This window comes from Notechis scutatus, chromosome 2 (genome assembly GCF_049901735.1).
Source record: "Notechis scutatus isolate UNSWTSFEM ecotype Mainland chromosome 2, rNotScu1.2, whole genome shotgun sequence".
Taxonomy (NCBI): domain Eukaryota; kingdom Metazoa; phylum Chordata; class Lepidosauria; order Squamata; family Elapidae; genus Notechis; species Notechis scutatus.
This window is the reverse complement of record NC_142010.1, coordinates 166430760-166457305: the sequence shown is the minus strand read 5'-3', so window position 1 is coordinate 166457305 and position 26546 is coordinate 166430760. Positions and strand designations below refer to the sequence as shown.

At 39.5% G+C, this 26546-nt stretch overlaps 1 protein-coding gene across 2 annotated transcripts in view; it reads left to right on the top strand.

Moving 5' to 3' along the window:
• CLSTN3 (calsyntenin 3) overlaps positions 1–26546 on the top strand; it is a 42201-nt gene that overhangs the window by 3362 nt on the left and 12293 nt on the right. The window contains exons 2-14 of one of the 2 annotated variants that reach the window (XM_087957306.1): positions 1868–1990; positions 5938–6133; positions 7103–7311; positions 7778–7927; positions 13445–13630; positions 14306–14575; positions 19055–19167; positions 19279–19441; positions 20142–20198; positions 20672–20829; positions 21011–21159; positions 22936–23162; positions 24394–24564. In XM_087957306.1, the coding sequence (XP_087813432.1) occupies positions 1868–1990; positions 5938–6133; positions 7103–7311; positions 7778–7927; positions 13445–13630; positions 14306–14575; positions 19055–19167; positions 19279–19441; positions 20142–20198; positions 20672–20829; positions 21011–21159; positions 22936–23162; positions 24394–24564 (2172 nt within the window). The remainder of the gene's footprint in view (positions 1–1867; positions 1991–5937; positions 6134–7102; positions 7312–7777; positions 7928–13444; positions 13631–14305; positions 14576–19054; positions 19168–19278; positions 19442–20141; positions 20199–20671; positions 20830–21010; positions 21160–22935; positions 23163–24393; positions 24565–26546) is intronic. The other variant, XM_087957305.1, reaches the window with a different exon arrangement.

The window sequence follows — 26546 nt, the reverse complement described above, 5'->3', positions numbered from 1 at the left end:
GTATATCTGCTTTCATTTGTTAAAGGTGTCTGTCAAAAGCTCCCTTTTTAGAAATACTATGTCGGAGCAAACAAATTGTGATGTTTTAAGCTCCCTTCTGATTTGACTCTGTGTATTTGTCTTATCTGAACCCTGAATTAAAATGTACGTATTTCTGGAGATTCACCAATCAGAAAGGATTTAAGTTACAAGATTTATATTGTGTAGAAATACACTGAGTATTATGATTTCTACCTAGGCATCAATACTAATCTTATTATATTAATTTTAGTCTTTTGAATTATACTTTAAAAAATCAATTTGGACAGAAAGCATATGTGTGTAAGCGCCTGTCCCTATGAAACTAAAGAAAATACAAGGATATTTTTCAAATTATCTGCATTCTGAATCTTGAACATTTGCTGTATAAATATTATTAAATATGTTTTTAAAGACTGATGTGACAGCCATATAAAATCATCAGCTAATTCCTAGGCAGTCTCTCTGCTTTATAGCCATAATGCTCTTTATAAAAATCCTAGACAAATAAAAGAGAAAGCTGCTATTGTAAAATAATGTCTGTCCCTTTAAGCAACACGTTAAGGAATTAAAATACCTTCCTAATCCCTTGATACTTCTCTTGATACCCTGCCAGAGGGAGGGGGCCTTAGCTACTGAGCGTTGTTCTGCAAGTGAAAATCTGCTATTGACATTGTTCCAATCTATCACAATTCTCTGAGCTGAAAAGCCTCAGTAAATATCCCCCATATTTTCTGCTCTGGCAAGTGGAAACCAGCAGGATTTAGGATGTAACCAGGATGTACCACTCCTTTCTAGGCTGGATTATGATACATTTTTCTAATCCTTTCCACGGGGGTGGGGGGGCAGGGGGCGCTCAGGGTGGCATTGTGTGACCTCCTTCTCCATTTAACCTCACCCAGACCCTGTGAATTAGCTTAAATGTCAGCACAAACACTGGGCTACTTTCTAGAGAGGCCCATTGTCCCTGAGGAGCATTTGAGCGCCTATTGGAGTTGCTTTGGGGGGGGGGGGAGAAATCCTAATTTGCTTCAGCCCCTGCTGATAGATGACATGCTTAAAAAGTATGGCACAGAATGTTGATCTTGGACTGCTGGTCGTATTTGACGAGTCGACTCTCCCGTTCTGAGTCCCCCCATCTAACTACAACAAGTAGCCTTCGACTTACAGCTACAACTGAGCCCAAAATTGCTGTTGCTAAGCAAGACATTTGTTAAGCGATTCCCCCCACCCCCATTTTACGACCTTTCTTTCCACAGTTAAGTGAATCACTGTAGTTGTTAACTTAGTAATAGGATGATTAAGTGAATCGGGTTTCCCCACTGACTTGGCTCCTCAAAAGGTTACAAAAAAGTGATCACGTGATCTCCAGGGCACTTCAATCATCATAAATATGAGTCAGTTGCCTAGCATTTTGATTATGTGACTGTTAGGATCCTGCAATGGTCGTAAGTGTGAAAAACAAGTCATAAGTCTCTTTTTTCAGTGCCATTGTAACTTTGGTCACTAAATGAACAGTTGTAAGTCGAGGACTACCTGTACAGTTATGCTGCAACGGTTCTTCCTGAATATTGGCCCCAATGCACATTCCCTGAATGAACTGTGCACAATTTGCAGCCTTAATTGTGTTGCTAAAGTTATTGGCAGGGGCAGGATTGTTTGAGTTTTTCAAGTGTTTACTCTGCTCATTCTGGGGCAGAATGAAATGCAACTTGAGAAAACAATTAAGAGGAATCACTGTTGCCAGTGAGGTATAATGAGAAGCATTATAAATGTCATTGGATAAGAACTCAGAGGATATTGATTTTTGTGTTGCTTATCGTCCTTTTTGCACTCCCAATGCTCTTAGCCAACAAGCACAAGCCTTGGATTGAAGCTGAGTATCAAGGCATTGTCATGGAGAATGACAACACTGTCCTACTGAACCCTCCACTCTTCGCTCTGGACAAGGACGCACCCTTGCACTATGCAGGTATGTCACTGGCAGGAGAGCTCATAGGTTTTTTATTAGTTACATTCAAGTGAACAGCCAGATCTTAATTGTGGCTTGTGAAATGACCTGTTTTATGCACTGCCCCAAAACCTAAACCCATAGTCTACAAACCTGAATGTATGGGTTCATGTAGCAAGTCGAAGCTAAACAAAAACGCTATGATGAAGCCTCTGTCAATTCAGACACAATAGTTGCATAAGGAAAGGTCAAATTCAATGTGATTAAATAATGAATTAGCTGGCACTTATTTTTTTTTCTTGCTAAAGAATAGACGTAAGGAAGCCTGATCCAGATTAACATCCCAGATTGGGAATTAGGCCACAGTCTTTGTGACCTGAAGTACACTGGGTCAACCATTTTAACCCCTTTTCACTATCACCTCCCCCTTCCCTTGTTAGGGTTTTTTGCACAAGGAGTTACATTTGAAGATATGGACCAAAGAGTTAATTTATTTTCCTTTAGACTAAGTTGCAGGTTTTTCACCCAGCTCAGGCATCCTTTTTTATTTGGCAGTTGTCCTGCCTCAAGTATTTTATGGCAAGACGAGTATTATCTTTTTGTATCACTACTATAACCTGTTTTTCTTACAAACCAAACCAAACACCTAATTAACCCAGTTATTTAAAGAAAGAATAGCCTCCATCTAGAAATGTATCCTTGGATAGCTCTTTCTGTAGGAAACAGATAGAGAGTAAATCCGTACAAATATAAGAAATCAATGATACATAGGGATGAGGATAATAATCCAGCATGAGATATCACTTTAAAGAGAGATTAAAGAAAAAGAGAGTTAAAAGAAAAAGAGAGATTAAAGAAAGATAGCTTCTAAGCCTTTGTGTTTATGGGAGCATTGCCCCTCAAGGTTTCAGCATCTCATGGTCTGTGGATGGCTTAAGTTCACCTGGTCCTCCAAAAATCATTGTCAGCAGCCTCTCGGCATTAATAAGGCATGTGTACTATCAGAGTACTTCCTATCATTTCCCCCCCTTGTAATAAAGATTGCACACTGGTCCTCCAAACCATGACAATTCTGCTGCTGTTCCTCTAAAACTTGTCAGCAGAGTTGTCTGCATTTCCTGCCAAAAATGACTAATTCTTTTCCTAGGAATTTCAAGAAAACTGCAGTTCAAGATAATTCGTGCAATATATAATCTAAATTTGCAGAGCAGAATCAATAAATATGATGGACTAAGATGGATTAGTGAAATTGCCTGGCAGCGAGGAATGAAAAAATCTTTGAAGTTATTAGGCTTTCTCATATATAGAATTATCTGACAATAAGACTTGCCTTAGGAACTGTATATTGTGATGTTCCATGGAAAGATTTCATATAATATTGCAGGCCCAAAGCTACAGTTTTAATGTTGGAATGTTCCAATGTAAAATCTAAGTATAGTACTTTCCATAATATAAGCAGTCTTCAAATATTATAATTTAGTGGCGTTTCCTGGTGGATGCATACAATTGTTCCTGATCAAGTCAGGAGTTGGTAATAAGAGCGAAGTTTTTGACATATAGGAAATGTGGTGGCAGGGAATTCATTTCCCACTCCGGACTACAGCTGTGTTTGCATGTTTGTCAAAGAAGCTTGTTCTTGTATGTGAGTGCTATCTCTGAATCCTTTAGAATGACATTCACCACATATGACACACACCATGGATGTTTGCAGAAGGTGTTCATGTGCAATTGTAGATATTCTGGTTTATACAAAGGCTTGTATTATCAGAGTTGTTGCTCGAGTGGAAACGAACACAGTACATTCAAACAAAAAGGCATTTCCCCCTGCAGACAGTTGTGTTGTATACCGAGATGATCTAAGGCAGAGCCGATTGGGAATGTTTGTAGCGAGTATATTCTCCTTTTCTGAATGCTTGAATAGCGCTTTCCAATTAACACTATTCGACAGGCTTTATAAATTGTGTTGGGAGACATGATGTGCCAGAGGCCCATTTATGTTGCAAATAGCTCCACATAAAAGAGAGTAGCACGGAGCATCTGCCTCATCACATGTTTTTCATTTCTTTTCTTTTACAAAGTGCGTAAAACAGGAAACCTTCAAACAGGTTCCAAGCATGCTTAGCATGGCTTACTTTAAAAAAAAGAAAAGGAATTAAAATGAAACAGTAAACCATAGTAGAGATTAATATCACATGGGCAGAAAAGTCAGAAATACCTTGAAAAAATAACTAAAAATGCCCCTATATTGCAATATGCATTTAATAGATGAAAAAAACCTGAGAGAATAAAATCATCATGAGACCAGAATAACAACAGGTGCTAGACTTAAATTACCAGAAAGAGCCAGCAGCAGCTATAGCTGAAATTCACCTGTCTGGAAATTGCCAGGGTTGGGAAATTCTGCCTTAGGATAAAGAATGGGAAAAAAACACATTCTTAGATACTGACACACCAGGGATCTGAAATCTTGCATGCATTTAGGCCAACTTCTCAAATTGGGACCAGAAATGAACCAAGAACCAATGAATTTCATTAAATTGCATTTGCGAAGGGTGAGGGGATCATTTATTCAGGCCCCACACACAGAGAGGACCACAATCAAATTTGGGTTGAGCATTTGAAATTATTATTTGTGTGTGTGTGTATGTATGTATGCATATAAAATCTCTCCATTCTTTAATTCTAGTTACAAGACATGTTTCTCTAATTGGGTGTCCCACATATTTCCATTAATGGGCCATAAACGACAGTGACTAATGTTGATCTTGCAAGTGAAACATTTTGTTTTATAGGTTTATATATTAATAAAAATGCAGTTTTCCCAGAGCAGCTTACAAAAATTTCAATAATCGTCATATTTTAATAATCTTAGATTAAAAACAACAGATAATAAGCCACAGTTATTAAGCTTGCATATTGTGCTAAGTCTTAAACTGTGCCTAGATTCACATGTAACTTGTTAGTGGTTTAGCAGAGTGTGAGCTCAATAATTATAGATATAATTATTTCCAATGATTTGGAGGGGGCTTGGACCAGTCTTGCTTACCCTAGTAGCAAAGCATAAATGCTGTCAATATTCATTCGTGCTTTGTCTGGATAGGAGATTGCACAAATTCATTTAATATTGATAGATGTTGCCAGCTGCAAAGTTGGAAAAGACTTGTCCTAGAGTGATTTGCGAACTGAATCTAGGTCATTGTCTTCTCCTCCCATGGCTCCAGATACAGTAATTGAATAGGCTGTCTATTCTCAATCAGCAAGGAATCTATACTGATTAGCTTCAGATGGATGGGCTTCCCAGGAAACGGTACTGAATAATAACTACAGAAGGAGGTAATTCCCATGTCCCATTAAAGTTGCCTCTTGTTAATTCTACTTCTGTGTTATTAAAACCTGCCAATCTCAGAAGACACCGTTAGCTCCTTCCAACACATGCAGTCTATTGAATTGGTGAATGTTGGATAACAGTGAGAATCTTTAACCCGACATTTGGATATTGGAAACAAAAAGCAAATCAGCCAAAAACTAATTACTTGTGTGTCCAATCACACTTGGCCAATAAAGTATTCTATTCTATTCTGTTCTGTTCTATTCTATTCTATTCTATTCTATTCTATTCTAAAATTGTGTTTCTCCATTAAGTCAAGCTACAGTCTACTGAGAAGTTTCCTAGCACTTATGCTGCTGAAATAACATGGAAGTACTCAAAATGCTACCAGGTTTTAATGAGTCTTGGGCATAATAATATTTCAAAGGAATCCAAGTAGGTGTGGATTAAACTCCCAGCTTTTTCCTCTGCCAATTTTTATATTATCCAGCTTTTCTGTTCGAGGAAGTTGCCAGCTTATTTCATGCTAATGAAGACAGTAGAGGGGGGAAGGACAGGAGAGAATTAAAAGGTAATGTTTCCTTTTTTCTTAATATCTCTCTTTTCCCCCCCTTTGTATTATTTGCTTTTGGGACACTAGGTGAGATCTGTGGATTCCGGATCCATGGGGCAGGAGTGCCTTTTGAAGCAGTGATCCTTGACAAAGCCACAGGCGAGGGGTTGATCCGGGCAAAAGAGCCGGTGGATTGTGAAGCTCATAAAGAACATACTTTCACCATCCAGGCCTATGACTGCGGGGAAGGACCTGATGGTGCCAACACCAAGAAGTCCCACAAGTAAGACTTATTGGATTCAGTGCTACAGTGATTTCCCTCTGAACCTGCTAAGCCTCTTGGAATATACTGCTGTGGGAGAACTGGTCTACCTTCAGGAAGGAGTTAGAATTGCTTCTTGGCTTGCAGTGAGATGTTTAAAAGTCTCTTGCATTTAATTCTGTGTTTTCTTCCTGCTGCTCACGTTAGCCCATGTAACATCATGCGTATATTAGTAGAATCTAGTGTTTAATTTAAAATGCTTCTCCCAAAACAATTCAAAGCTTATGAAGAATTACTTGTCATCGAAGCAAAGGTCTTGCCCATGTCTTCCACATTCATTTCAATATGGCAATGGAAGACCTGCAAATGAGAATGGATGTTAGCAGTTTAAAAGGTTTAATTCCTCCTATGCTCATTATTTTCTTCTTGAAAAGTCCACTCAAAGACTATTTCTCCCTTAGTCTGACTACCTTCAAAGCATTGCATGAAAAATATAAATCTTGCTGGAAGAGTAAGTCTCTTGATGAGAAAGGAAGGTCTAAAGCTTTTCTTCTCAAAAAATGTTCACTAGCATTGTAGTAAGAATGGAGGGGATCTCCTGAGACATCCTGAGTCTTAGGAAGTATAGTATGCGTGCATTCTGGTCTTATTGATCTTGAAGGTAAATCAATGTACAATAATATGTCTATGGAGATTCTCAATCATCCACAAGTGCTTTTCACAAGGCAATTGGACTTTCATGAGGGGTGAAATTTCCCCTTGAAGATGCTTTGCTTCTCATACAAGAAGCTTTTTCAGTTCTCTGAAAAAGCTTCTTGGATGAGAAGTGAAATGTCTTCCAGGGAAATAAAACCAAGAAAGTTGCCATTTGAAAAGCACCTTTGGGACCAATAATAGTATAGAGGTAGACGGAGGAAGCCTAGCATTTTTTCTCCTTTAAGAAAGGGTCTCCGGACCTAGTTGCTTACTACTCCCGCTCCCTCCACCCAGGGCCACAGTGCACGTGAGGGTGAACGATGTCAATGAGTTTGCTCCAGTCTTTGTGGATAAGCTTTATCGCGTGGCCGTGACGGAAGGGAAACTCTATGATCGCATCCTGCGGGTAGAAGCTATTGATGGTGACTGCTCCCCTCAATACAGCCAGATCTGCTACTATGAGATCTTGACTCCTAATGTCCCCTTCCTGATTGACAATGATGGTAAGTACCTGAATTACTTTCTGGAGGTTGAATTGACCCAGATGTTAGAAAGCAGTTTTTTTAGGCACAGCTGTGGAACAAGCCTCTGTAAAGGATAAACACTCCTGAATGACAGAGTTGCTTGGGATTTCCCCACCCCCTTCAAGGTGGAAATTAAAGTTATTTGGGAGTCACATTAAGGTTTTAAATCTTTGTGAGTTTTTTTAAAATGGAAAACAAATATAATGCTGTTCTCTCTCTTCCCACTTCCAAGACTAAATCCACGCACTCACACACACACACACACACGACTTAAAATAACACTTTTCTGTTTTGCTTTCAACATGAAGTTTCTTTTCATGTATACTCTTTTAAATGGTTCTTGCTTTTTTGTGCTCCTTTATCTGCTTTTCCCTTTTTACTTTTTTTTTGCCTTCCTGTGGTGTTCTTTGGTCTGCTAATGTTGGGGCTGTACTGTTTCTACCAGGGAATATTGAGAACACAGAGAAACTGCAGTACAGTGGAGAGCGCCTCTATAAGTTCACGGTGACAGCATATGACTGTGGCAAGAAACGAGCCTCTGATGATGCTGAGGTTGAAATTCAGGTGAAGCCCACCTGTAAACCTAGTTGGCAAGGTAAGAAGTTCTTTTCAGAGGCACATACATTACCTGTTTATCCTTTGATTCTCCTGATATACTGTCATCTGAATTCTTTGCCATAATTTTTCTTCCTTCCTTCCTTAGAGGTGATTATTCAATGTACTGCCTCTTATGTATGTATGTATGTATGTATGTATGTATGTATGTATATATATATATATATATATATATATATATATATATATATATATATATATATATATATATATGTATTTATATATATATATACATATGTTTATATATGTGTGTGTATGTATATATGTATAAAATATTTATATATATATATATATATAAACATACATATACACAGCATGTGGGCATGCATTATTATATATAATAAATGCATTTATATAGGATTGTGTGCATAGATGCATAGACACATTTGTGTGCATAAATGTTTAGATAATGAACTATGTTATAAAAACAGTTGACTTTTTACCATTCTTTTTTAATAATTTTAATGAAATCTGTTGCCGGAACCATATCCCACTGTTTTTAATCAATTAAAAACTATAATTAATTCATTAACTGGGTAATCCAACCAATACATTGACTATATGTTTCCATCTTAATTCAGTTTAGGGTATAAATATTTTTGAAACAAAGCCCAAACTACTCTGTACTTGTAACTTGCTAGCAAACTGTGTCTGATGCTACTGATGGTGGTGCCATAGATATTGTAAACCAGTGGCCTCCCACATTTTGGGGTGTATGGTTCTGTGGAATGAGGTTTTCCCATGGGCTGGAGGGGCTGTGGTTTCACGTGCTGCCTGCCTCCCACAGATGGGGCTTCACTTGTTTGCACAGCCCGGTTTTGGACACGCTGCAGCCTGGTTCCAGCCCACAAACTGGGTGTTGGGGGACCCTTGTTTTAAACAGTGGTGCAGCTTGGTTTCATTCTTAATTCAGTTCTTGTCCACTTGTTTAATAATATGAACTTCCCCTTTGTTTTATTCAGAAGAGACATGTAAAAGGATTGTAAGAAGGGAGGTGTTTTGAGTTTTCAATAGGGAAGGCATTTAATCAAGTTGAAATGGCACAGAATATGCATTTAAAAATTATTTGGCTTGTGGTTTTCTTTTTTAAAAAATATTAATAAGAAACACTAAAGAGATTCTGTGTCTCCTTAGGAGGATTGTTGTATCTCATAAAATATTTTGATATATAAAATTGAGTAGTAAACATCCCTCTATCAAGATACACAGTATCAAAGTCTAGTTAAGTTGTTTTGAAAGTACCAATTTGCATGATTCGTGTTTTTGGTAACCAGTTTGCACTTAACGATAGTTTTCCAAAATAAAGTCAATAAGAAAACCTTCAGAAAAGGTCATGAGTTGCTCTTGTAAGTTGCTCTCACGCCCATCACTTTTTCTCCTGAGGACCCTGGCTAATTTCTTGTACTTTGCAGCATGCATCAATCTACAGCAAGACCCCACACAGAGTCTTAGCGTATGCCTGCTCAGCCGCACTCACCCAGAGCTGCAACAGCTACCAGTGCACCCTCTTGCAACCAGCAGCAGTTACTCTACACACACACACACACACTTCGTTGTGCTCACATCACACTACAGCAGTCAGTTACCTTCCCTCCTTCCTGCTTGCAAGTTGCCTGAAACTTGCAATTTCCTGTCGGTTTCCCCATTGACTTTGTTGGAAGCCAGCAGGAAATCACAAGGAGCTCCTCGTTTAACAATCTGCACAATCCTCACTTAATAATGGCATCAGGGATTTCCAGCATTTCTATCATTAAGCAAAGCAGTCACATGATTCTTTATGACCACATCTCTTACCGATGGATATTCCATTCCCAAATATCACTGTTAAGTCAGAACTATCTGCAATATTTAATTAAGTAATTCACTATTTGCTGACCTTTTGTGATACCGACAGTTTGCTCCGGCATCTTATGAACATTTTAAAAAAGGATTAAATTTAAAAAATTGGATTTGGAATCAGCACTTGAAGTCAAAATTCTATAAAAGATATGTGGGTAGTCTTGTCAAATATATTCAATGCATTTATTTAACAAATCTTTATTGCCAATTCAATGCCATCCCCATTAAAAAGAAAGTTTCAAAAAAAATTATGTTTACTGTACACAGAAACAAGGTAAGTCTTGCATTCTAAAAACAACATTTGTTTGCGGTGAATAACTGTTTTAATTAGTTACAGGTAGAAATTAAACAAAATGTTGTCCTACAACTTCCTTGTCTTTGCTGAAGTTCATTCCTGTTGTTCTGAACTCCAAAATGATACTTGTGGTTTTCAGGCATGAGGCTTGGGGTCATGCATTCCACTATGAAAAACTGCTGTTTCCAATCTGAGCTATTCCCAACATATCAAATTGAATCAGAAAGATGAAGTGCTTTGACTTTGGTGGTCAATACAGGGCTATGAATTGTTTTAAGTGTTTTTGCACAATGTTTTAATTACTGGCTTTATTGTTCACTGCCTAGAGTCACTCTGTCATATAATTTTGATAATAACAAACAAATATTTGCATTCCAGCAGGAGACTTGTTTAACATGAATGGAAACTCTCCTATATTTCACATTGATGCTTATATCTTCACAGTAGCCCTTGGTCTGCCTCAGACCAGCTATACGCACTAATCTCAACAAAATAGGTCTGTTAATGAGTAATGGATAGATTGTTACCCTATTCCCCTATTCCCCAGCAGATGAAATTATCAGCAAATCTACAGATCAAATAGAACAGCGCCATCAAATCATATTAAAGGAAATATTTTAGACTTTAAAAAAAAAAGTCAACAAAAAGAAAGTTAAATGGAGATAGAACAAAAGGTGAGGAGAAGCCATGTGTCTTGGGAGGCTGATAAAAAAAGAGAGGCTTTTATGCCTCACTATATCTCCCGAGAACATTGAAAAGAAGAAATGTGAAGCTAGAAGAATTCTATTAATTCTTAACTCTACCCTAAGGGGAAAAATATCTCCCTTATATAAAGAACTAATATTTCTTTCTGCCACCAACAGCAATAAGTCCAGATGCCAATTCTTTCCCAAAATCTATTCTGGCAAACAGAACTTTATAATGTCCTCCACAATGTCATTCTTCAGTATGACATATGTTCTTTGTCAGCGCTGGGCACACATTGTGTTGGATAAACCAGCCAGGCTCTAAAACAGAGGTCTCCAAACCTGGCAACTTTAAAACTTGTGGACTTCAACCCCCAGAATTCTCCAGCCAGCATAGCCTTCCTTAGCCTTAAAGTTGCCAAGTTTGGGGACCCCTGCTCTAAAACAAGGGAACTTGATGCTGACATCAGAATGGCAACTCCAAAAGCCATTCTAAGATCACCCAGATATTCTCAAGGTGGTCTTCCTTGAGCAAAGGAAATATTAATTTCATCACAAACTTCCCAACTAGGAATTTAGTAGGAAATTTAGGATTGTTTCCTAGAGATTACCAAAGGTCAAGGGTTGTTTTTTTTATCATGCTATACCAGAAAGGAGGAATAGCAATAACTTAGCAATAACAACTATATGGGCATGACTTTGGATGTGTCGGGAAACAAAATATATGTGCCCTTTTTGTGTTTGAATAGTAGCCTCCAACTTTTTGGGCACCAGGGACTAGTTTCGTGGAACAAAATTTTTCTACAGACTTGCTGGAGGTGGGGTGATGGGTTCAGTTTTACTCGCTCACCTACCGCTCATTTCCAGCTGTGCAGCCCTGTTTCTAACAGGCCATAGACTGGTACAGGTTCATGGCCCAGGATGGGGGACTCCTGTGCTAGAAGACATGTAGGAGTTCAGTAGTTGGCACTACTGAAGGTAGAATTGGTGGGATGATGAAGTGAAAGAGATTGTGAATGAGAAAATGCATGTACGAATCATAAAGATAAGATATGCATAGAGATAAGAAATAACAAATGCTGTGAGCATGTTGAAAAATGAAAAGCCTGAAAATGTACAGGGTATAATTGGAGGGTGTCTCTGGGCAAAGGCTACATCCCTGCCTGAGGATTGGAAGAATGCCAGAATTGTTCCCTTAAACAAATGGAAAGGTAACAAGATTAAAGTGTGCCAGGAAAGATGCATGGCAGAATTCCAATTGGAGGAATGGGAAATGACAATGAGCAAGATTTGAGAAGTAGCAGCATGCAATCTATGAACATGTAAAACAAATGTTCTGATGTAATTATTCATTTGTTCATATGGGAAAATGGATAGACTTGAATTATGAAATGTTTATGGAGCTGAAAGTTGATTGCTGAATGCAATATTACTGGTATGTGATGGAAGTACATGAATAAAAAGAATTCTTAGCAAGTGATTCAACACTGAGCTTGGAATAAGGTAAGACTGTGTGATGTTCCTTTAGTTATTTGATGCATTTATGAATATATTTGTAATACTTGTAATATTACACGTACATGCCTCAGGGACAAGAATATTGATTGAAAACCTAAATGATTTGCAGGAATTGTTAAATTGTATAATGCCACAAGGAGTATGAATCTGAAAATAAAGGGATGCTTGATAGGGAAAATGAAAAGAATATTGCAAGTAATACATAAACGGCAAAGTATTACAGGAAATATGTATTCCTTGGTAGAATGTTTTCTAAAGATAGAGAAACAGATGTGCAAAGTCTAAGACATGTAAACGTTGTTAAAAGGTAGCAGTTGGTAAATAATACGTTGCGAAGAAGCATAAAATGGTTATATATAAGAATATACTTCTTCCCACTTAGTTATATGGAAGTAGGTAGGAGTTGGGTGTGTCAGAATGCAATGAGAAGACCTCATGTAAGAAGTGTGTGTAAGTTCATGTTGCAGCAAAAGCCAACAGTGGTTGGATTTGTTCTATCTATTGTGTTATCTGGTGATTGTGCAAATCAATTGATTCTGATGTAGGTTCCATTGATTTTTATACTGGACCAAGTTGGGGAGACTTGTCCAAGAGTTAGTGGAAGAGAATCAGGCCCCCTCATAGAGTGTAAGAACTCAAAGAAGATTGCTTCTCTTAGGATTCGGTGAGATTAATGTTAGTCTTTGGATGTCAAACTGGACCATTGACCATCTAACCTCTAGCAGCTTTAGTTGAAAATATTTCCATGCATAGGTATGAGTAGCAATAAATCAGTTTAATTGGACCTTCAGATGTGGACTTAGTCTTTCATACCTGACATCAAGTTTTGCAACATTGTTATACCCTAATGTTCTTATAACTGTCAGTCAAAATAATCTTGAGTCTTGAATGTTACTGTATGTCTTTATTACCGGCAGAAACATCTTTTTTCTAATACATAAATGAACTCTTAATTTCTAAATACAACAGAAAAGGCCTTCACCCCTGCTACTTCAGCTTCCTAGCAGGAAAAGTGGGTAAAAATCTGTATGTAATTAGAATAATGATGGATTGGGGTTGTTGTTTTTTTTAAAGGAAGCTCAGAGGCTTATCTAAACTGGAGTAGCTAGCAGAGGAAAATCTCTAGCACTATGTTCTAACATAATTTAATCTGCAACAGGTTGGAATAAAAGAATTGAGTACATCCCTGGAACAGGCAGCCTTGCCCTTTTCCCCAACATCCATCTGGAGACATGTGATGAGCCTCTGTGGAACATCCAAGCTACTGTAGAGTTACAGACAAATCATGTGGCCAAAGGTTGTGATCGGGACAATTACTCTGAGAAGTCACTGCGTAAACTCTGTGGTATGTATTCACTTCATATCCAGTTACGTTTGAAGGAGAAATGTGTGTGTGTATATGAGTGTGTGGGAATATATAGAAATATATTCTAAAAGAGTCTTTACCTAAATTAGGTCAACCTTCTCAAGAGTAGGCAATGAAGCAAGGTCTCTAGAATGTTTTACCCAGAAAGTCTGATGGCTGAGTTTTTAAACTATGGATAGTCAGAAGGACATTGAAGCATTGTTAAAAGTGACAGACACAAGCTTTGAAGATCACAACCTATTAGGAAGTTTCTCTGGGCGAATTAAACCCAACAGGAGATTTCTGTGTGCTGCAGATTATTTTCTGCCACTTTTTATTTTTATTATTTTAATTTAATTTTCATAGTGGTTGCTTTAAGAACAAGGGTCTCCAAGTTTTGCAACTTTAAGTCTTGTGGACTTCAACTCCTAGAATTCCTGAGTCAGCCATGCTAGCTCAAGAAATCTGGGAGTTGATTTCCCAGGTCTTAAAGTTGCCAACTTTGGAGATTGTTGCTTAAGAATGAAAACTGTCTCATGTTAATTTGTATAAGGAGGTAGGAAACTCTATAGGTGTTCCACCTTAAGCATCAAAATCTCCTATCAGCTTTATCCCAAAAGAAGGCACCATCAGATGGACCCTCCTGATTCTGAGTCTTCTTTCCTATCCCTCCAGGTGCTGCCCGAGGTGAGGTAGACCTTCTGCCAGTGCCCGGCCCCATGGCCAACTGGACAGCACGACTTTCGGTCCATTACAGCCAGGACAGCAGCCTCATCTATTGGTTCAATGGCAGCCAGGCAACCCAGGTGCCCATGGGCAGTGGAACTGGAGCTCTTGAAGGACTGAGTGACCATTTTACCTTGTCCCTGTGGGTGAAACACGGGGTGATGCCAAACAAGGGCAAGAAGGAGGAGGAGACTGTCATCTGCAGCACCATGAGGAGCGGTGAGGCTCTTTTATTGACCTAGACTGGCATAACAAGAGATTACCCGGTAGATCAGAGGGTTCAGGGGCTGTAAACCTATAGGACATTTGTGTATTCCCATTGAAGTGAGGACTTCAAAGTTGGCACTTCCTTATGTTTCCACAGTAAACTAATTTGTCTATTTACCCAGTTGAGATGTTGGGAGAACTGGGCCATGGAAAGTGATCAGCTTTTCTAGCTCATTGATAGATTCAGCATAGGCAGACAATAATTTAAAAAAATGAATCCTGGCCATACTATGAAACTATTTATTTACATGTGCCTTGTTGTTGTTTAGATATAATAGTAGAAATGTACACATTCATTCTATGGGTATTTTACATCATTTGCATCAAGTTATATGTTTTGCATAAAAACATCAATTAGCCACTGATAGAAATTGTGTCAGTGATAGACATTTGGGTTTAACAGACAGCTAGATTTAGCAGACATACTTCCCTTTTCACAGGTGGTCTATTAAATGGAACGTTACTGTGGCTCTCATGGCAGGTAATCTTCAACCTACAACCATTTGTTTAATGACCATCTGGAGTTACAAGGGCACTGAGAAATGTGACTTGTGACCATTGTTCACGCTTATGACAATTGCAGGGTCTCTGTAGTCACGTGAACATTGGACACTTGGCAACTGGAATGTATTTACAACTGCTGCCCCCAGTTCACGTGATCACTTTTTACGATCTTCTGACAAGTAAAGTCAATGGGGGAAACCAGATTCACTTAACAACCATGTTCACTTAATAACTATGGCAAGAAAGGTCATAAAATGAGGCAAAACTCATAACTATCTTGCTTAGCAATGGAAATTTTGGGCTTCGTTGTGGTTTTATGCTCAGGACTACCTATATTAGTTCAAGTTGCATAAAGCTTTTTATTGAAGTGGCAATTTCACTGGGTGGGGGAAGGAACTACTAGATAACTCACCTTTTCCCAAAGTGCTGATCTACCATGAAAACTCACCTCTGCTATTGAATCAAACCATTTGTGGCTGTTGGCATGGGTTCCCACTGTCTTGGCACACACGATGATATTGGCAGTGTGCTGCACAATGCCTTCTCTTTTGCTATTGTGGCATCCTGTAGGAACCCAGGAGTCTTTGTGAGTTCTTCCCCAGCTCTTCCAAGCTCCTGATTCTCTCCCTGCCACAGAGAGGTTGCAGCTAAATGAGGCTTTGGCATGATCTCAATTGACCTAAGTGAATGGATTTTAATACCCGATTGCTAGGAGGAAGGAGCATGGGGATATAATGCATCCATTCTCAATGCTGTAACGTAATGCGTGTTAAAATAGTTTCCACTCACAATGAACGCTAATTGCACTTTGTGTATGAGCTAATGAAGCATGTGTGTGTTGGTATGTGGATAAAAGCATCTTTGGTTTGAGGTCCATGCAGGGCAGCGTATTTGCCGCTTCTGAGACTAGGCCCTTCTCATTGTCTGGGGTGCCAAAATCAGATCAAAATGGGTTTCTGCAACTCAGGTTTCTTGGCTATCATGTCCAATGTGTTTGCGACATGTAGATATAAAACCATGGCAAGTGAAGAGGATCAGGAAATTATATTTGATCTTCAGGAGGAATTTCTGTAGGCCCTCAGTGCAAGTGCATATAAGAGGACTTACGATCAGAATTGAGACTGGACCTTCCATCGCTAAGTGATGTAGTTGTTAAGTGAGAAATGCCTGATTTTACAACCTTTTGCTGCAGTCCTTCAGCGAATCACTGCAGCTATTAAGTGAACTACACAGTCATTAAATGAATCCAGCTTGTTCCACTGACTTTGCTTGACAGAAATCCTTGGGAAAGTTGCAAATGGCTACCATGTACAGTAATCTTGGGGTGCTGCAGTCATTGTAAATATTTGCCAATTGCCAAATGCCCCAGTTTTGATCATGTGATGGCAGAGATGCTGCAATGGTCAGAACTGGTTGTAAGTCACTTTTTCCAGCACCCCTGCAACTTCAAGTGGCCATTAAATAAATGGTCATAAATCAAGGACTATCTGTAATTGTGAAAAGTGTACAGTGAAATAAGTTAAAATAAGAGCCACTTGTTAACTTCTTTGTTAACATTGGACATTTATTCTTCCTTGAAAACCAAGAACAGGCTTTTGTTATATACTGGTTGCTTGCCTGCTTTTTTACATGTTGCTATACCACAAATGAATGACATCGATTAAAATGGTGCTGGAAGCAAAGTGGAGGTTGAAATCCTCTATCTCAATTTCATTCTCCATCTAACTGAAAGGAAGGGAATATTCCCTAATATTGTGAAAATGAATGCACTTTCAAGAAAATGAGATTTTAACATTATCCAGGTCAAAACGAAATGCAAACAATACTTTTCTGCTCCTATACACTTTCAGATTTCCCTTATACTGTTACATGCTGCTGAAGATTATTCTCTACTGTACTTTGTAGTAAAATATCTTTTTCTGCTTCTGGGACAAGCAGGCCAAAACCACTGGAATGATACATTGTCATTAATGAGCTAATTCTAGCATCCAGGTCTTTCTGCTTGAAAGCCGAAATTCTCCCCCACTTCCTATATTTGGCATGCAAATATAGTCAGGTTACACTTATACTGACCACCAGGAGGCAATACGTGACTGCTTTCATCTGTTTGGGGCCTTGTGCGCAGAGAAATAAAGATGTATGCCATCCATCCCCTCATGCATGAGGTTTTAGGTGACTTACACTACCCTTCACAGTTTTATATGAGATTTTACAACAAGCAGTCCCAGACAGTATTAAACTAGTCACATAGTGCCTCCTGATGATGACTATAAATAAAAACACCACAGATATACATTATATAAAAATAGAAAACTCCCTTTTCATGAGAGCATGATATGTGGTAACATCTACATCTTTCTGGTTTGAGAGTTTAAGAAAAAAGAAGGTGGACTGTCTATACATACCATCCTAAAGATAATCTCTCTCTGTATAGTAAGCCTTCCTACAATACCACTGAGCACCAAGGCTTGGATCACTCCTAGAGTTAATGCACTACATATAGCTAAAGTTTAATAGCCTGTGAGTTTCAAAGGGTTCCAAAGGGGTGGGATTCAAATATTTTAACAACCGGTTCTGTGGGTGTGGCTAAGTTGGTGGGTGTGGCTTAGTGGTCATGTTATTGGCTGGGCGTGGCCAACTCAATATCACTCACATCAAGGCATGCATCTCCTTGCCTGGCCTCTCATGACTGTGGGGATGCTGCAACAGTCGTAAGTGTGAAAAATTGTCATAAATCACTTTTTTCAGTGTCATTGTAACTTTGAATGGTCACTCCACACAAGCAAAGTACCAGCAAAGGAGGGGGGAAAACTTCAGAAAAGTTCCTGAGACAGGAAATCTAGTCCTGCCAAGAATGTAATAAGGATTAACAGAGAGGCAGTTTCTGTAAGCAACACCAGAATGTTTCCTTCCTGCCTTCTTTACAGGATTAGGCCAGTAATTTCTTCTAACAATCAGTTCTCTGAACTACTTAGAATGTTAACAACCGGTTCTAGTGAATAGGTGCGAACTGGTAGAATCCCACCCTATATTTCAATTTCAACCCTATAGAATATTATATTTCAATTTCAACCCTATAGAACAGAGTTCCTCAACGTTTCCGGCTTTATGGACTAGCGGAGGAGGTGGAGAAGGGGATGCTTGCGAGTAGGCAGCAAGCAAACAAGCGTGTGCGGGCCTGCCATTTAGGCAAATGAAGCACCCTTGCCCATGCTCACCCACTGCTCCTGCAAATGAGGATGCACATGCACTTGCTGACCATTTCTGTGGCCTGGTTGCAATCCCCTCATGGCCCACTAATGGGCCGTGGCCTGTGGGACCCCTGCTCTAGAAGCATCTGTGTGTGTGTGTGTGTGTGTGTGACAAAATGTTCATGCACTGCCTCCTGACGGTCAATACAAGAAATGCATTATTGTTAATGTTATCCATTCAGTCCTGTCCAACTCTTGGAGGTTCTATGGGTCAGGTCTCTCTGCATCTTCCACTCTTGCACTACTTCTTTGTGTTTTTCTATGCTCTGGCTGGTGTCAGCTTTGATGGTATCGAGACACCTTGTTCTTTGGTGGCCTAGTTTCCTTTTACTCTTAATTCTTCCAAACATAATTGCTTTCTCCAGTGAGACACACATTGTAACAATAAAAAGATTTCACTGCTCCCATTCAGAGTAGAAATCAAGTAAGCCTTGTGCATAATGGTGTGACATATACAGCTGTTTTGAGAGCTTAAGGGAAAAGAAGGTCTACTGGCTGTGCCATTCTAAAAATGAACCATCTATGTTATTTCGGGCTCAAGTAGCAGGTACCACAGTTTGTTCCTGGTAAATAAGGAGGACTAAAATCAATGACACTACAAATAATCTCAATAAATTGGGATAACAATCACAATGTTGCTGATTCCATCCTTTCCATCCTTTCTCTTTACCTGCAGAAGATGGGTACTCTCATTACTCCTTAACTGTGCACGGCTGCCGCATTGCTTTCCTGTATTGGCCACTGCTGGAGAATGCAAGGCCCGTCAAGTTCCTCTGGAAACTGGAGCAGGTGAGAAGATGGGCACTTGTGCCTTAATGAGTTCCCTTGCTGTCTCCATGACCCCCTCTCTCTCTTGCTTGCACCAGGCTCACGGGAGTGTGCCCTTTTTTCTGGCCACAGGTCTGTGATGACGAGTGGCACCATTATGCTCTGAACCTGGAGTTCCCCACTGTTACACTTTATGTAGATGGTGTTTCCTATGACCCCGCTCTGATACATGACAATGGTCTCATCCACCCACCTCGACGTGAATCTTCCCTCATGATTGGAGCATGTTGGGCTGGTAAGTAACGGCAGAAATAAAAAGCAGTCAGAAGGAAAACCTGGAAAGAATTAAGTAAACAGAACCTTTTGCAAAAAGAAAAATCCTAACATCCATAGTTTTACATGAAGATGTGTCTATTGGATGTTTTACTACAAAAACAATATAAATATTCCTGGAGATAGAGTGGATAAAGGGGTGATGTTGGTTAAGTTTGCAAGTGGTTTAAAAAAAAAATCAAGGAAGGCTTTATTCTAGCATATATTGTAATGAAATTGTTTCAATAGTCATGCAAGTATTATTCAAGCCCAAGCCCATAAAAATATTCTAATTGGCCGATCACAGTTTGGGTTAATTCTAGACAGAAAGTTTGTTTTAGTCATTTTAGTGACATATCTAGGACCAAATTGGCTGTCAGGGAATGGAAAAAATCAGTGTTGTGTTTTCTTAGCCAAAAAACATTTCAGCTTTCCAGAAACCTAGTTTGGAAGTAGAAAGCTCTGGAAAGATTTTGTGGCCGCTCCCCAATAACCCCTCACATATTCCCACCATGTAGTGTCTCCGAATAATTTTAGTGGTTTAGAAGCAGCAAGCTCATTTCTCAGATCTCAAGTGTTTAGTTAGCTTCTGATTTAGTAATAATCTAAGCCTTCCTTGGTCACAGACAATCCTCACAGGATGACTCTCATTCAATGTTTTGATTTTGTTTTTCCTTGCGCAGAGGAGAGAAACAAGGAAAAAATAAAAGGGAATGAGAACTCCACTGATTTGGGACAAGGTACATGACATTCCTTGTGCCACCAAGCATGGCTCTCATCATTGTTCATGCATGAGATTTCCCTTCCCCACAATCTTTTCCTTCCCTTCACATCCGGGAAGAAAGTCTTGGCACCATGATAACCTAGCAGTGTAGCAGCTTCTGGATAGGATGGTGGTTTTTGCAACTTGTGAGAGGGACTGAAGCTGAGACAGAACACAGTTAAATTTTTCACCGATTCTGAGCTATGGTTGGTGTTAAGAGGTGGGATAGCTTTGGGGAAACGAAAGCACCAAAAGAAAACTGGCTCTGCGCAGTATGCCACCCTCCATCTTCTATGGGGCAGTTGCTCTGCTTCTCATCTGGCTGCATATCCAAGACTCTGTCCCTCCCTCTCACTCTCGCTCTTCCCATGCTTCCTCCTTTTCTCTTCTCTTTTCTCCTGTCTCTTCACCTGTCTCTCACACCACCCCTCCTCCTGTATCCTCCTTTAGGAGACTCTCTGCCGATTCATCACTTCTTCCATGGTTATCTGGCTGGCTTCACTATTCGCCCTGGCAGCCTTGAGAGCCGGGAGGTGATAGAGTGTCTCTATGCCTGTCGTGAAGGGCTGGACTACAGCGACTTTGACAGCCTTGGCAAAGGGATGAAGGTATACCTTCCCCTGCCTTCTGGTGGCATGATCTTCCTTCCTGCCCTGTTAGCACCTTGGCTTGGCTTCCCAGATCGTGCCTGCTCCTGCCCACCGGAGAGTCTCCTCATGTCTCTTGACGACAGCCCTTAAGACTTCCAGCAAAGCTGCCTCACATCCACCTTCCTCTTTCTCCCCACAGGTGCATGTCAACCCTTCTCAGTCCCTTCTTGTTTTGGAGGGGGATGATGTAGAAACTTTCAACCGGGCAATTCAGCATGTGGCCTATATGAATTCTCTGCGCTTTGCTACTCCTGGAGTCCGGCCTCTCAAACTGACCACCGCTGTCAAGTAAGTAGGACCACTGAAGCTGTGCAACAGCCTCCCGGCAGCTGTAACTCTTGTTTATATTTCAGAGCCGGTGCTGTTCTGTCACCCCAATTGTCAGTTTACTTCTTTGCTTTCAAAGTGCATGTGCTTTAAAGAGGCAGCTGGGACTTTGAGGAAAATGGGGATGTAGGGGGAAAAGATGGAGGCAAAAGGAAAACAAACCTTTTGATAATGATTTCTTTATGGAAGGTGAAAAAATTATGTAGTAGCAGGAGAAACCATGTGAGGTTCACAGTCTTTCACAACTGATCATTTGTTCTTAGACCGATCATTTGTTCTTAGCCTGTGAAAAATGTGAGCTCTGTATTCCCCCTACTTTAGGTAGCTGTTAGTGTTATGCCAGGATAATGAGATACTGGGAATCAATTTGTTTTCAGTCCAAAGCCTCTGGAGGACTCAGTGGGGGATCAGATGATGGGACTGAACCCTCTGTCTCTGTGTCTTATTTTCTTGAGGGTTGGTAAGATTTGAATTAGGAAAATAAGTTAAAAAGTAGGGGGTCTTTCTCTGGCCTAGATCCTAACCCTAAAACTGTTGTTTTGAACAGCCACTTGGAGCTAAAAGATGACAGCCAACAATCTAAATTTAGCTGTTGAGTTTATGGTACAAATGAGAATGAAATCAAGACTGTGTTTATGTGTGTTTCCTTATTTGTATTTTACTCACTACATTGTATTTGCCCCTGATTATTTTATTTGCATTTATTTATTGTTTGATTTTTATCCTGTCTTTGTTTTTTATTTTATTTATTTATTTATTTGATTGGGTTTGATTTGATTTGTCAATCACTTACAAGATAATAGGTATAAGTATAAACATGAGTAAGAATGCAGGAAATAGGTACGAATAAATGGGGACAATAGGACAGGGACGGTAGGCACGATGGTGCACTTATGCACATAGGTTGAACTCTGAGTGACTGACTGGCCCAAAGTCACCCAAATGGCTTCCTGGTTTCAAACTGGTTCTCTTGATTAGGAATGCAAAAAGGCTTTCAGGTGAATGTGTTGAATTTACACTGAACAAGCAGAGGATAAGACAGACCCCAAAAAATATTCTCCTTCCCCTCTGGCTGATAGCTCTAGTTCTTAGGCAAATAATCTAAACAGGAAAGCAGAACTATCTTTCTACTGGAGAAGAATATGCGATGGTATCACAAACGCAATTGTGTGATTCTTTTTGTCTACCAGAAAGAATACGCAGGAACTAATGGCAATTGCCCTGGGACTGAACAGGACATTGTATTCTCAGTCATTGGCCAGAGAGCCAAGATTCTGTTGCTAAACTGTCAGGGAAAAGCACCAGCTCAGAACGATTAGCCCAGACCAAAGTAGATATAAATGCCTATTTATGTATAATCACTTCATTTTGCATTCCAGAAATCCTGATCTGCTTAGCCATCTGTATATAAAAATTGTTTAAAAAGCAGGAGAAAAGCAAATATTTAGTTAAATAAACCAGAAGCTTTAGCAGGCCAAACTGTGTGATCTACCTATTTGTGGTAGCTTCCCTTAGGCTGCTCTCTCTCTCTCTAGTTTTATCTTTTAAAATGATTTTTTTTTAATTTAATTTTTGTCAATGTTAAGTTCTATCAGCTGCCAAAGAGTATGCCAAGGCTGGGATACACTATAGACTTCCTTTTAAAATAAACAGCTATACACCCAATTCAGATCGCATTCCCCTTGGCAGAGAAAGAGGCAAGGAAGACCTCATGTATTTTTTTTGTTATCCTCTTAGGTGCTTTAGTGAAGAGTCGTGTGTCTCTATACCAGACGTGGAAGGCTACGTGGTTGTGCTTCAACCAGATGCTCCACAGATCTCACTGCGTGGCAGTTCCCACTTTGCCCGGCCTTCATCTGACTTTGAAGACGCGGAGGGAGTCCTCCTTTTCCCTGACCTCCAGATTTCTTGCTCCATTTCGCACCAGGTGGAGGCCAAGAAAGATGAGAGCTGGCATGGCACAGGTCAGTTGAGGGACGCGTCTTCTGACACAGGTGCTGTGGGACACGGCAGGGCAAGGAAGAGCCAGGCATTGGAAGAGAAAACGATTTTTCTGAAAGACCCCAAACTGTTTTGGCTTTGGAGGGGCCTAGGAATGTAGCAGTGGTAATAAGTAGCACTAATGCTATGGAACGAATTGGAAGAAATGTTTTTGCTTTGGATGATGTTTTACTTAAAACAAACCTACCAGAAACTTAGCATAGCTATTTGAGGGCTAATTCATTTTAAAAGGGCTTAACGCTATGCAGTTGAAAATTAGGCTTCTAAATGTCAATGGTATGTCAGGGAGGTTTTCAGAACCACAAGATATAGCTTGGGGATGATGTTTTTGGATTGCTCGTGATTAATTTAGTGTAATAGTGGTTTGTCTAATAAACCATAGTTAACCAAACAGTAGTTTAATGAAATATATAAACTAAACCTACTTTCATTTCCTCTCAGAGGAAAAAGAAGGATGGAAACAGAAAATAGCAAAAGGCTATAAAGCACAATGAACTTATTATTAATTTTACCAATAGCAGAAGGAAAGTGAGGAGAGAGCCACAAGGCAACATTATGCAAGATGTGAAATTAATACGTGCTTAAATTAAGAAAAAGAGAGGTGGAGATAGGGGGAGTGGCAAAGAGAACACGGCAACAATAGGAAATCTTTTGAGTGATCCCGTCATGTTAAAACAAAGAAGCATGTTTTACTTTAAAACTCTTAAAATGATATATTGATACGTTAATAGCCAGAATTCCCAAAGCATGTAAGAATGCTTACTGTTTATATAGTGCATTTTACAATTGTTACGACAGTGATGCTTACAATATGATGATGACCATGTAAAGAGAAAATTAAAATTTTGAAACAATGGCTTCCATAAAACCAGCCATTGTTTGCCTGCAGTGGTTTAGTTAATTCTATTACTTTGGTTAAGTTCAGAAGTGGCATATTTTGATTGTTCTGCTTGTAAACCTGCAGGAAAGCAGCTAATTATTATCTTGAAATTAAAAATTGATTGTGTTCTCATTAGAGCCATTATTTTGATACTTAAAATATTTTATCTTGCCCAAAATATGATTTGCCTGGGCTTCCAGTGCAAATTGTACACACATCCCAGCTTTTTATAAAGTTAATGATTTTTTTGTTAACCTCCATATGACAATTACATATTTTTATTATTTTTTCCTCATAATTTTTCTTCCTGGCAGTGGCAGATACACGAATGTCAGATGAGATTGTTCACAACCTCGATGGTTGTGAGATCTCCCTGATTGGAGAAGAACTGGATCCTGAACGCGAATATCTGCTCTTGGACGGAGCCTCCCTCCAGCAACGAGGTCTGGAGCTCATGAATACTTCAGCCTACCTCACTGTCACAGGTATGCATCACCTGAACAGTCCTTTTTCTTCTGGCATTATTCACCTCCTTTGTGTCGTCAGCCTGAAATGCTCAATAAGTCTCTAAAGACACTGAAACTCTTGTTTTGTCAACTAGCAACTGTTGCATATACATGGTCAGACGTGGTCAAGCAACAATGGTAGCGTATATCCTTGTTTTAAAGTCCTGTCTGTCCCAGTCCTCTCTAGACCAGTGTTTCTCAGTTTTGGCATGTTTAAGATGTTTGGCCTTCAACCTCCAGAATTCCCCAGCCAGCATGCCGCTCAAGAACATGCAGACTGGAAATTCTGGGAATTGAAATCCACACATCTTAAAGTTGTCAAGATTCAGAAACACTGATCTAGACAAAGCGATATTAGATAATATATTGTATCATGTCACATATCATATTTCATATTGATGGGGTATGTGTAAAAAGCCTCTCTCTCTCTCTCTCTCTCTCTCTCTCTCTCTCTCTCTCTCTCTCTCATCTTATTTTCTCCTTAGCTTAGCTCCAATACAATAATGGTTTGGAAACAAAGCATTAAGAGAAATTCTATTTTAGGGTGGTAGGCAATGGGAAAGAGGTAACCAAATCCATTATATTCCAAATGCCACCACAACAGAGGTGGTATTAAGCATGTTCTGACCAGTTCTGGAGAACCGGTAGAGGAAATTTTGAGTAGTTAGGAATACCACCTCTGACTGGCTATGCCCCCATCTATTCTCTGCCTCCTGAGTCCCAGCTGATCGGCTGGGTCTTCTTTTGTTGCCTTGCACAGGAGAATGGAGCTGGAAAGCAGATTAGTGGGGTAGGGAGAGAATGGGGATTTTACAGTATACTTCCCCTGGAGTGGGGTGAGAATAGAGATTTTGCAGTATGCTTCCCCTGCCATGCCCACTAAGCCACACCCACAGAACTGGTAGTAAAAAAAAATTGAATCCCACCACTGCACCATAACTACCCTTTGTTTTATATTAATAGTTTTTATCTTAATGTTCCGTATGGCAATGGTAGAGAGAGGAACTTTGGCACTGTATGTATAATTCACATGACAGAGAATGTCAGATAGGGGGTACAGTCAGAGTACTCCAATGTTAGAGGCTTCAATGTTCTCAAAGCTCTACTAACAAAGGACTACCAGGATAAAAGTATGAGGGAAGTGTTCATTTCTTATCCTTCTCCTTGAGACATTCAGATTTCTTCCTAAGTGCCTTATGTTTTGCAAAGCATACTAGGCATTCTGTGGAGCAATTTGTGAAAAGTTTATTATTAATGCTCTCCTGCTGCTGATTATGTTCTACCAGGAATAATTAAAAAGAATCATAGCTGGTGGACACCCCATGAGCATTTCCCTTCACATTTATAGACCAGACTGGTTATATGCCAAGAGACTGGGGAATGGCAATTATTGTACCGATCTATAAAAAGGGCAATAAAAATGATCCGTATAAGTAAAGATCCATAAGTCTATTGAGTGTTGTTAGCAAGTTATATGCTGAGCACCTAAACTATAAATCTCAAGACTGGATAATCTCAGAGGGCACAATTAAAGGCGGGCTGGATTCAGGGAAGGGAGATGAACAATTGATCCTATTTTGATGCTTTATCCCTTTGTACAAAAATAAACATCTAACAAAAAATCTTCCCTTTTCAACTTTAAACAAGACTTTGATCCAATATCCAGAAATACTTTCTGGGAAAAATTAAAAAGTACCATTAGATGCCTCCTCTACCTCATACAAAAATGATATCCCAACTCGTCCTTAAAAGTGAGGTGTATACCCCAGGGACTTTATCTGGTTCAGTAAGTTTTTTTAAAAAAAGAAATAATTAGGGATGTATTTTGGCTCCTTCCAGTGGTGGGATTAAAATAATTTAACAATCAGTTCTCTGCCCTTATGAGTTCTTCCAACAACCAGTTTACCAAACTGCTCAGAAAGTTAACAACCTGTTCTCCCAAAGTGGTGCGAACTGGCTGA